General features: G+C 32.9%; 1 protein-coding gene across 1 annotated transcript in view; it reads left to right on the forward strand.

The window, feature by feature from the left end:
• Window positions 1-13,172, forward strand: part of LOC117102322 (potassium voltage-gated channel protein eag-like) — a 15,409-nt gene extending 2,237 nt beyond the window's left edge. Inside the window, 3 exon segments of the mRNA XM_033242582.1 lie at window positions 515-739; window positions 741-905; window positions 12,791-13,172. Of these exon segments, the coding sequence (XP_033098473.1) occupies window positions 515-739; window positions 741-905; window positions 12,791-12,877 (477 nt within the window). The 3' untranslated portion in view covers window positions 12,878-13,172.
• The last annotated feature ends 314 nt before the right edge of the window (window positions 13,173-13,486 follow it).

The raw sequence follows: 13,486 nt of genomic DNA on the forward strand, positions 1-13,486 counted from the left end.
CTCCCCCTCGAAAACCCACCCATCAGCTCCCCACTACAGGCCTGCTACATACGCCATTGGCTATGCCCTGTTAACAAACACTGGACTAGGGTAATCTAATTTAATAGGCCAATTTATGATAGTTTGATTAATGAATTTGAATGAAACACACAAAAATTAACAGTTAGGTGTAACAGGTATTCGCCGGTTCGTGGGAACAGCAACGAGTAGTTAAGGGGTTGATAGACTCTCCGCTTCAAAATGATGATGATGATGATGATGATGATGATGATGATGATTATGATGATTATGATGATGGTGATAATGATGATGATGATGATGATGATGATGATGATGATGATGATGATGATGATGATGGTGATGATAATGATGATATGGTGCTATCTACTAGGCACCAACAAATGACTATTGTTTTTAATCAATTATTTATATTACAGCACTAAGAATATTTAGCGGCTTATTTTCTGCTATTCCTTTTTAAATATACAAATATCTATTTATTTTTTTTTTTAAGATGATGACAATAGATGCAGATGTGTTACCGCAACATAGACTCGAAGCACTTAAAACACCGCCTCATATTATTTTACACTATTGCACATTCAAGACAATTTGGGATTGGATAATACTTATGTTAACCTTCTACACAGCCGTAGCAGTGCCTTTAAATGTGGCCTTTCAGTCGAAATCACCAGGAGTCTACGTCGTATTAGTAATCGACGCAATTGTAGATATAGTTTTTTTTCATAGATGTAATATTGAACTTTCATACAACATTTGTCGAACCTGGCGGTGAAGTTGTTTCCGATCCAAAGATCATCCGCATGAATTATCTTAGATCTTGGTTCATTATCGACCTGTTGTCATGTCTACCGTATGACGTCATCAATGCGTTCGAAGATACGGTAAGTGAAGTAAAAATATGTACCATTTGAGGCATGCAACGCCCCTAAAAATTCTAGAACATACAAATACAAGTGGCCCTATGTATAGACTTATGAATTATGACAAAATAAATTCTGTAAAAATATATACATGTAGGCCTTGTTTGTTTATCCGTAATGTCTTTTTCGTCTTATAAATTATGTACATATTTATGTGGATTTTGTATAATTTACGTGACATAGTATCCTGAACTCACTCAAGTTACTACTTCTTATAGGCCCAAGTATCTCTGTTGGTAATAGGCCTAAAGATAACTGGAGCGTTTTGCAGAATCAATAAATAAACCACTGTATGCAAAAGTGTTAGTAGTATTGCTATTATTATTATCATATTATTAATACATCGTAATCATTGTTAATGGCATTATTACAAATATTGTAAAACTTGAGTAAGTTGCAAGCATTATATAGACTTAGTTATATACGACCAAAAAACTTTTCTATCTTATGAAATTAGATCTCAGATCTGCATGTATACCATATAGGTCTCCGTGGACTAATGGGTAACATTTCGTCGAATGGCTATGGTTGATACGATTAAAGCATCCTGTTCCTATCTGAGCACTGTTATTATTTATCCATTTGTCTATATGGTGTTTACAATGCAAACCTAATTTGAATAATTGTAAATCCACGTTTGTTCTTAAAATTATATTCCAGTCGTTGAAACAAAAAAAAATGGCAAGGTATGACTATAAAACACTGTATTTTTTATCGAAAATATATATCGAACGAAAAAGTTGGCGTGGTCGGGCGTCGCTCAAATCTCTCGAAAGTGTTGTTGAAGAGGGCGAAGTCTCCGAAAAATATGACAATTTCAAATACATGCCTTGTTGTCAAAATTTTTGTTTCAAAGACTGATATATATATTTTATTTTTTATTTTATTTTATTTTATTTCATTTCACAATCAACAGCGGGGAGCCCGCCACTTACAGAATGGAATAACATAAAACAAAGAGAACAATAAAGAACAATCCAGTTACAATACACACAAAAAACAGTCAAAAATCTAAATATATAACTTAATTTTGCGTTTAAACGTTCTAAATGAATCATAATAAATATCAATAGAATTATCTTTATCAACAAGAGAATTTTAAAATTTAGGTAATCGAACAATCAAACTAAATTTAGCAATAACACGAGAAAATTTAACATTAAATAAGGAACTGATAGAATTACGACATCGAGAAATTTTAACAGATAAACCAAAAACGGAAATAAGATCAGAACCATAAACTCCATTAACGCAATTATATAAAAAAGAGAGAATCAAGGTAAATTAGTCTAGAACTTAAAGTAGGAAGAATGATATCATTGGAAGGGATATTACAAGTACGAGAAACAAATTTAACAAATCGTTTTTGAATAATATTAATTTTAGTAAGGCATGTATTAGACATGCAATTAAAAATAACAGAATTAAATTCGATATAAGGTCTAACAAGTAAACAATACGGATTAGTTCATGCTTTTTAGTTCTTAATATTCCAACAGTTGCGTTTATTTAGGCCTAGCATTCTATTACTTTTGCAGCAAACCTGTTTTATATGCTCATTAAAAGTCAACTTAGAATCAATAGTAATACCAAGGTCACGGTGAAAAAATACGACCTCCATGACGTGGCCGTTAACATTATAAGGGAAAGAAATTTTACGTTGTTTAAGTGTGATAGTCAAAATCTTGCATTTGTTTAAGTTTAGGGACATTTCCCAAGTGTTGCACCATAAGTACAATATATCTAAATCGTCTTGAATAGATTTGGCATCGTCAATCTTACTAATCAGTCGGAACAATTTAAGGTCATCAGCATAATAGACATTGCGAAGTAAAATTATGAAGCAAGTCATTGATGAAAAGATTAAAACATAAAGGGCCTAAAATAGTGCCTTGAGGAACACCAGATTGTACCGATGTCCATTCAGACGTAGAACCATCAATAATAACTCTCTGTTCTCTATATGTAAGATAGCTACGAAGGAGTTTAAGTTACCAGTAACGCCGAATTTAGAGATCTTGTAAATGAGTAGATCGTGATTAACTCGGTCAAATGCTTTTGAAAAGTCAGTATATATTACATCACACTGAGAGTTATTATTGAGAGCATTATATGCAACAATTAAAAAGTTAGCTAAATTAGTAGTACAAGAACGCTTAGCAATAAATCCATGCTGAGCAATTGAAAGTGCAGGAGCAACATGGTCATATAACACATCATGAATTATACGTTCATATATCTTAGCAATAGTAGGGACAATAGAAACAGGCCTGTAGTTACAGACCTCATTTCTTTTACCACCTTTATGGACAGGGTGTATATTGACCATTTTCCATGCTCTAGGGAACGTACCTTCACTAAGTGACCAGTTAAAGAGCATACACAAAGGTTGAGAGATGGCAGGAGCACCAAGTTTAAGAATAATATTGCTTATGTTATCACTACCAGATGACTTTTTTACATCTATTTCACGTAAAAGTGTTTCGATACGTAAAATATCAATATTAAAATTAGAAATATTCTGGAAGGTCAGGATAAATAGGCCTTGGAACGCTATTATTGAATACAGAACTAAAGTATTTATTTAAAAAATTAGCTTTCTCCTCAGGAGAAGAGGCAGTAGTATCACCATGTTTCAAGTTTACAGGTTTAATTTTGCATTTATATGAGGATTTAATCCAGCCCCAAAAACGTTTAGGATTAGTTGTCATATCGTTTGATAATTTGGTAACATAACTGTAGTATTTACTACGAGAAAGTCTCTTGCATTCAGCTCTAGTGGCTGAAAAATTATCATTATTGGATGCATTAGGGTGTTTCTTTTTTTAACCTGAATAACCTTTCTTTCTTACGAATAAGATTCCGTAATTCAACATCAAACCATGGTGGTACTCTCCGTCTAGGTTTTACTACTGGCACAACATCTTTGATAACTGCTAAGACCAAAGAAATAAAATCATCAACAGCATCATTAACATTTTCACAGAGTTTTAGAGTATCCCATGGGACATTTAAAAGTGTGTTAATTAAAAGATCCTTATCTATTTTCGTGTAGTTATATAGAGTCCTGTTGTTGATGTTGTTAATATAAAATCTAGGACGACAGTGAAACCTAAAAGTATATATGATCAGATTTAAAAATATCATTACCACAAGCAACTGAGTTGGATATATCTTGACTACATATGACAAGATCAAGTATGTTATCACAGTGAGAGGGAAACATATTGCATTGAAAAAAGATGAAAATTATTAATAATTGAATTCACGAAATATTGTTCAATATTATTGCTGGTAGTTGCAGTTGTATATTTTGACCATTTTATACCTGGTAGATTAAAATCACTTAAAATAATAAGTTCACAGCCAGGGTAATTAAGATATACATTATCTAAAGATTGATTTAGTTCTTCAAAAACTGCAAGTTTGGATTTAGGAGGAATATAACCCAACACAAGAATGATCTTTTTTCTTCTAGAAATGGTAATCTCAATGAAGATAGCCTCTAAGTTATCCTTTTCTAGGTGATAAAGACGTTGGGATAAAAGGTTGGAATTTACTAGTATGAGCACTCCTCCCCCTCTAAGACCATTATTTCTGTCTCTTCTATATAGCGTAAAATCCTGCACGGAAACTTCAGCATCAAGAACGCTGTTATTTAACCAGGTTTCAGTAAAACAGACAATGTTATATTCGTTATTTTTAAGATGAGAACGTAAGGTACAATTGTATGTTATAAGTTTGTTCTTCAGGCTTCTCGTATTCTGGCAATACACATTCAGGCTTTGAGATTTACTGGAGTTCGAAATTGCAGCTTCAGGTCCTGGGTTAAGTTCAATGTCACCGCAACTAAGTAAAGTAAAAGTTGCAACAGAATTTGAGTAATACGGACGAGGTGCACTGCGTCGATGGCGACGAGTAGGTTTGTATATTCTGCTATAAAAAATAAGTGGTCTGCTTTCAATATCGATAATAGATCCAGCATCAGCAAGAATTGCAGCTTATCAACAGTAGAGAAATCATAATGCGATAATCGGGGGAGCATCAACGTCAAAAAATAATCAGGAAATCCACAAACAACGCTAAAGTGACAGGGCATCAAAAAAAAAAAGAATGTTAAAATCAAAATTTCAGTATCACAGAGTTGGTAAGTCAAAGGTTGAGTACACATACAACGGCAAAAAAATGCATCAAATGTTAAAATCCATAACACTAGAAAACGAATTAATGAGTAAAATCAGAATAATTCGCTTCCAAAATATTTAGTTGTCGAACAGCTCAGGTCAAAAAATTAACGCTGAAAACAGACACAAACAAAATGGCCGCTAAACAATGCCGCAACTCTAAAATGTTCATAAAACACTAAAAAACACGATATAAAGATTAAAATTCAGTTAAAATAACGATTCAGAAGCACAAAGTCATTAACTCCTTGGTAAATGTACAGTGATTGCGTTTTTCTGAGAATCACTCACACAGTAAGCATGCTTTTTATAATAAAGGTAGGTAGCTCGGCCGCAGGTGTACATACAGTATATAAGAAAAATGGCGGCAAAGATGCAATCCTTCCTTGATGGATGTATAAAGATAATCAGAACAGCTATATAAGTAGTAGTCGTGATTTTAATCTAGTGTAGACTATAAATCTAGTAGTTGGATTCTATAGAGTATTGGTAACTGATCCAAAACTGCTAGCATTTCAAAAATGCTAGCATTTAATTGACATTATGGTACTTAGTAATCCAGAAAAGATGTCAGATAGTGGTGTCATTCATGTTGGAATGAGCGATCATCTCGTTGTCTGAGTTGCTATACATTTTAAATTGGCGGGCAACGAGGGCATAGAAGAGGCTAAATGACCATATCCTTATGTCATAACTCCTTAACATCCCTAAATCAGTCTCTTATTAGTCTCCAGAGGCGTAATACCCATCGCAATGCATCCTCCATAGTTATGCCAAGTCATCTCTGAATGCGCGCTTACGAAAATAAGCCCTAATGATAGTACCTTGATAGCCATTTGATAGGTCACGTGGTTATTTTCCCTTTCGGTTGACTCGTAACCAGTGGGAAATGACTCCCTCACACATAAACAATAGGAGAGTAATAACACATTCTTTTTCTTAAATCCCTTTTAATCAAGTAATTAAAAATGTTATGGGTCAGAGATAGATCATCATTCATGAACGATAGTTACTACTACGACAGTGGTGGCACCAGCGGGAGCCCAGAGCCTCCCTTCGTGGAGAAAAACCACAATTCGTCGGGCAGAAAATCAAATGTATATGTATTTTCCACATATTATTAGACTCCAAAATCGATCAAATAAGCCTTGAAATTGTCATATTTTTCGGAGACTTCGCCCCCTTCAACACTTTTGAGAGATTTGAGCGACGCCCGACCACGCCCACTTTTTTCGTCGGGGACATCAGTACCCCCTCCCCCCGTCGCCACCACTGAAAACAATGAAGATGGGGACAATGTGTGTGACTGTATTTAAGGAATTTACAATTTTAGAAGTTATGGATTGGGAAGGGAATAGGTTCGCCAGTATCAGGGTTTAACTAACTTCTCTCTATAGACAATACCATAATCATTCTTTTTTTCTTTTTCTTCTTCTCATTTTTCTTCTTTTTTTTCTTTTTTATCATCTTCTACTTTAAAACGCCTTTGGCCTGGCGTAAGTATCAAAATTATACGTCTCTCAGTAGACTCAAGGACACTTATAATGTACTGGGTAATCCTACGGTAATGTATTTAAAAAAGCAATTTATTCGCTCTAACATACCTTTTATGAACCAAAATTGCGTTGAAATTTGAGTTGTGCATCGTCGATTGTCAATACTACTAATTTATTTAACCATTTTTTAAGGTACTTACTTAAGGCCTATTATCTATAACATCGAACCCCTACCCTACCCTACGCTACGCTACCCTCCATTCCTCAAATAAACATATTCATCCTCGTCCGGATTTTTATTTTTTTTAATTGACCTCCATGATGACACCATGATGGACATATATGGACAAAGGGCACAACTTCGTCACATCAGACAAGATGGTCACAAACAAAATGGTGGGTCTGTGATGCCTAGCACACCAATTCCTTGTTTTCACAGTGTTTTGCCTCCTGGAAGGTAACAGGAGTCCTTCAGAAAAGAAGGATGCGGGATCGAGGCACAACTATAAACGTGGTGTTTATTTGGCTTATTATTATTTTTTTATTATTATTATATTCGTGGAAATGTCTCTTATTTTCTTTTGCTACCGGCATTCCAAACAACGAATTGTTAATTCTGAGTAAGCCGTGTTTCTTTAGCAACGGGTCGATATTACACCTTGTGGTAATCTTAATAATGCTTTTAGCTGATTTCTTGACATAATCTTATACAGGAATTGTATACGTTCCTAATGATAACATCGACCGTAATTTATGCCAGAGGTTATAATTAGCATTTTTGAGGGCAACATTATTATCATTGTGTCGTAAGTCATAATTTGCATATATCAGAGGCCAATTAACATATGTTAGCGGTCATAGGCCTCCATGTCACGTCAGAGATCGTAAGTTTATAAATCAATGTTATAAATGTTTTTACTTAAGTATTTTAAGAGTCGTAAGGTCATAATAAGCCATTTCATGCGCATTATTTCAAGTCACGTCAATAAAAGCTACAGTGTATAGAATCTGTTGATCTGACTTATATTTTATAGTTTGAAACATGTATAGTTATTGATGATTGGTTGAAGTATTTGGCTAAACAAAGACCAACAACTGTTGTTCTTTATAAAAAATGCAGTTGTATAAATGTTTGTGTATGTGACTTGACTTTTCACAGTCATGCGCAGAAGAAACTACGAAAAAGCTTATTCTTGTACAGTACTTCATACGTCATAGCATAGGCCTATGTCACATTAGTTCATGCAGGCACCATTAATATCTATGACCTTATTATATATAGTTCACGACATTACACCTTAAAAACGATGACATTCACATCTCTGTCAGGTCTTTTTAAAATTAAAAAAATAACAAAATAAAAGAACACTTTATATGCTGATATTGTTTTTGTCAACCATAACTAATCTAGAAATACAATTTCATAATATTTGGATTTTCTGTAATCAAACTTACAGACGTGTGGTCTTACAATCATATGTGTATCTAGAAGTCTTGAACTGGGGATGCTGATGAGGGCGTGAAGGTGATGTGGGGGGCTCAGTGATCAGTTGAGGGGCGCTAATTCACAAAATAAGGTGATTTTTAACTACTTGAACGTGATTTTTGGGTGAGGGGCGACTGGGGTGTGCGTGTAATTTTTGGAGGAGCCTGAGCCCCCTGGCGCACCCCCTAGATACGTCACAGCTTACAATAATCAAAATGAAAAAGTAAATATTCTAAACTGACTTAATCTGGATTCAACATAGGAGAAAAACAATAAACACACTTAGGCCTATCCACATTTAGAGAAAAAAAAACTTACCTAAACAAGTGGAATGAGTTTATTTTCAATTAGGAATGCTTATCTTTTGATCTTTCCCATTGAATTCATTAAAAAACTATCAAATACAAAAAAAAAAGAGATAGAAACAGAATCGCCTTTAAAATTAATTGTAATTTGTCATCTGTGTTTGACGTTATATGCAAAAAATTCAAGTGAAATACAGTTATAACAAAAGTATTATTCTAATGTATTATTATTAGCTCTTCAATTTTAATAAGCTCTATACAATGTACATATAAAGAGCAATAATTCTGATTATATATACAATATTGATATTCTAATTTTAAATTCAACAGTACCTAACTCCTACGCGGATATTGATAGATAGTGTTCAGTACCCCACATAGCATTTCAGGAAATGGTTTGTAATAATGTCGACCATGATGTGTTATTAAAGCATCCTGAATATTGACGAGAATGTCTCGTAACATGGGATCGATAACGCAATTGCCAACTGTGTTTAGGCTGTAATTTACCTTGATGAAAGTGTGGTTATTGGCGATGTTGCTGGTGAATGAAAATTGAAAATGATTATACTGATTATCTCGATGAGGATGATGAATTTGACCATGATGGTGGTGGTGACTGTGTTGATGATGATGATGGCGATAGTAATAATAATAATAATAAAAAAAAAAAAAAAATAATAATAATAATAATGATAATGATGATAAAAATAATAATAACAATAATAACAATAATATAATAACAATAATAATAATAATAATGACGTTAATGATAATGAAAATAATAATACTGTAATAATATACTAATAATAATAATAATAATAGAAATTATAAGAAATAATAATAATAATAATAATAATAATAATAATTATTATTATTATTATTATTATTAATATTATTATTATAAAATTCCTCTGCAGACTTCACCTAGATTATACCCTCTTTATTCAGTTAGCGTAGACTTAAGTCAAAATAAACGATTCGATTCATCTTCTATTTAAGTTTAAATAACGGGTTAACTGAAATAAAAGGTATATAAAGTAAATCCGTGTCTCCAATGGGACTGGCTTACAATGTATAGAAATATAAGGGCAATGGACGCCACGTACATAACTACAATTTAGTAATGATATATTTATGTCTACACAAAGACTGTACCGCTGTGAACTCCAATTAAAATAATATATAAATATACACAGTATCCTTAACTGAATCCCTGTACAGACAGCGATAGTGTGGTCAAAGCTTTAGGTTCAACGTTTTCTTTCATACATATCAAGGACTGTAGCCTAATTACAAAGTACTTGGACACGTAACAAGAAAACCTCATGCTAGGCTGACTTTCCTTCTGAGTATTTTCTAAATTGGCGCTACGTGTACCAATTATGTATACTTCTTAGAAATGTATACCTTTCATGTACTCAATCTAGTTATCATGTGTTTATGGGTATGGATATATATATATAAACACATAGGTGTGCGTTGGTGTGTGTGTGTGGGTGTGTGTATGTGTGTGAGTGCACATGTCTATCTACTAAAGCTTTGCTTTACGGGTCTCCAACAGTGGCCAGCGGGGGAGGGGCAAGCATTTGGACTAAAAAATATATAAAAATAGGCCCACGCCAAGCCAACACATGTAACAATCAGAGAGTGTCATTTCTTTCCATCCAGAGGTTCCTATTCTTTAAAAAATCTCATTTGGGAGGGAAACACCCTCTCAAACCCTTCCCCTAGCTCGTGCCTAGAGCCCAAGTTCCCCCTGTCGGATAGCTCACCCCCCTCCCCCAGAAAATATATCCTAGAGCCGCTACTGGTCTCCAACCTTCTTATTTCAACAATCATAATAATTTTTTATAGTTAATAAAATACTTAGAAGAGAGAAAAAGGTTTATTTGAGTTTTAATATTTATTTGTATATATTGTATTTTGTCGATATACGTGGTAATGATAATTGTGATAATACATAATGATCATTATGATAATAACCATTAAGACAATTATTGTTGTAATTATGACAATAATTATCAATAAACTATTATCAAGAAAACATTGAAGGGGATACTCTTCATATCTCAATGTGGTTGCGTGTCCACACGTTCTATAGAGGACTATTAGTGCAACTAAGAATACGAGAGGCAAGGACTAAAATTTGTTGTGAAAGCAAATATAAAAATATTTTATCTCCCTTTATTGATTTGTTTTTCTTAATACATCACAAAAATATTAAAATTTAAACCATTGGCCTATATTTTCAAATCTGAAAATTATTATCACTGTCGTCATGACGATCGTCATCACATCGTCATCATGATTATCATCATCCTGATCATTATCGTCATTATCACCATTATCGTCACCATAATCATAATCTTCTTTACCATCATTATCATCATCATTATTACCATTAACTATTAGTGTTGTTTTTATTATTATTATTATTGTTATTATTATTATTAGTATTATTATTATTATTATTATTATTATTATTATTATTATTATTATTATTATTATTATTATTATTATTATATTATTACTATTATTTACTATTATTATTATTACTATTATTATTATTATTATTATTACTATTATTATTATTATTATTACTATTATTATTATTATTATTAGTAGTAGTAGTAGTAGTATTAGTAGTTGTTGTTGTTGTTGTTTTTGTTATGATGTCCATATATGGACACATACGGCGAGCCCCCAGGCGAGCCATATGCTTTAATATAACCGCGACAAGCAAGTTATGAATATGAATTTGAAGACTTACATATACGTCTTTCGTATTTGTTGAATATCAGTTATATGCATATAATGGTTGTGATATATGAGCATATATGTACAGTATGGCGCGCCATCTATCCATATTAGCACAAGCCGTAAGTATCAAGATAAAATGTGTACAAATGATCGCTAATAGCTCGCCATTTGTCAGATGCATGACGTGTAATGTGAAAATACAATCAAACCACAGCATATAAAAATAAACCGAAGGAAAAATCATTTCAAAAATGTACATAATATTCTGGATATCTACATTATGACTAAAAGCCGATTACGCATAACATGACGTCATAATGTAAGGAATAGATAATCGAAGTTCGATCGCCTTCAGCGCTGAACGGGGCTTCTGTTTTAAAGCTGTTTGCTATCAAAATTACTTCTATTGCAATCTATGTTGGTTTATTCAAATTAAGACAGTCGTCTGTTTATAACCATATCACGAAATTGCATGCCTAGTAGGGGTAGATATAGGTAGATCTCATGATCTCGACGGAAAGAATACGGCACGCCACCAGTGAATTTACACCATCAATATTCGGACGCCTATGCCGCGGCCGGCGCCGCACTATATACGATGGTTCCAACTTTCTCTCCAATTCGGTCAATAAAATTCACAAAAATCATAATAAACAATAGTGATGGGTTTTATTATATATAATTATTGACTTAACTTATGTCCATAAATATTTCTCAATATATCTTGCGCTTGTATATTAAAATTGCTAATGAATACAGTATACATTTTATGTGTGCGACGTAAAAGCGTACTGTTTGTAGTCTCAATGTTTTTTGTGATCAAAGTCAAAATCAAAAAAAATATTTACTTAATTTAAAATAACGGAATATAGGACAATGTTGTAAAACGTCATTATAAAAAGCATGGTAACATTAATTTCAAAAATAGTTTCTTATAGCCCAACTGCCATTTTCCCGTCATATAATCATTATTTTGTGTTGTTGGTAATGTCACTCTCAGTAATTATTTGAATTAATAAATATAATTATTGTTACAAGTGTATATTTAGTATTATTATTATAATTATAATTATTATTATTATTATTATTATTATTATCATCATTATTATTATTATTATTATTATTATTATTATCAGTGTATATTTATTATTATTATTAATATTATTATTATTATCATTATCATTAATATTAATATTATAAATTGTATTATTATTATTATCATTATCATCATCACCATCATCATCATCATAATCATCATAATTACTATATCACCATCATCATTAATATCACCATCCTCATCATCATCACCATCACACAAACAATTATATACAACACTGTCTTTGTGTCTGGGTCTACTAGGCCTACTTGTGACGATTTAAACCATGGTTAAACTATCAGAGCCCATATGGCATTATATATAATACAGTATACATTACCCGTGTATCTGTCTCTTATACACATCTAGATGTGTATAAGAGACAGGCATAGTAGCGTTTGGTGTTTGGTCATGGTTGAGTAATGGTTGAGCAATGCCCTTTTTATGCAATAATTTAGGGTTTTATATGATATTTTCACTGATTATATCCTAATATCAACCTATTGTGCTTTTCAGCGCTACTATATGCCACTATCTTCGGAACAGTTACCACTATATTTCAACAGTTTACGTCGGCAACAGTTAGATATCATGAAAATCTGAAAAAATGTAAGAGAGTTCATGAAGCTACACCAGGTGGACAGAGCTCTCAGTGAACGAGTTATGGACTATACCGTATCTACCTGGTCAATTACAAAGGGAACCGACTCCAGAAAGGTATGGTAGCCCATTTATTAGCTAATACTAGAATTATATATTACTATGTCCGTTTGAACATCAGAACAGGGCTTTTCCCTATTGCTCTAATGAGAAATGAAGTTGAAAGTGCAACAAATATAAAAGTCGTTAAAAGGTATAAAGTTAAAAAAAAAAAAAAAAAAAAAAAACGGAAAACCAATATAATTTTAATGAAGTGGGGGAAAAAACAAAAAAATAAAACAAACAACGAAAACCAAATTCACTGCGACGTTATTAGTGAGACTCGAACTATGGCTGCAATGGGAATAGCGAGGTACATCGTGACCTATAACCATTGCGCGCTATGGGCCGACCTTGAATAGGAAAGTTCACTTTCAGTTCATAGCGATTCAATGACGGAAAGCAAAAATTGTTCATCCATATGCACCTAAACCGCCCGGTTTTCAGTGGCCATCCTGCCTTCCGGTTGGCCAGTGAAGGCTGTCTGCGCGCGCTAGCCATCAATTTCACCAT

Source organism: Anneissia japonica, unplaced genomic scaffold, assembly GCF_011630105.1.
Source record: "Anneissia japonica isolate Jap-2015-1 unplaced genomic scaffold, ASM1163010v1 scaffold8929_len37268_cov97, whole genome shotgun sequence".
Lineage (NCBI taxonomy): Eukaryota > Metazoa > Echinodermata > Crinoidea > Comatulida > Comatulidae > Anneissia > Anneissia japonica.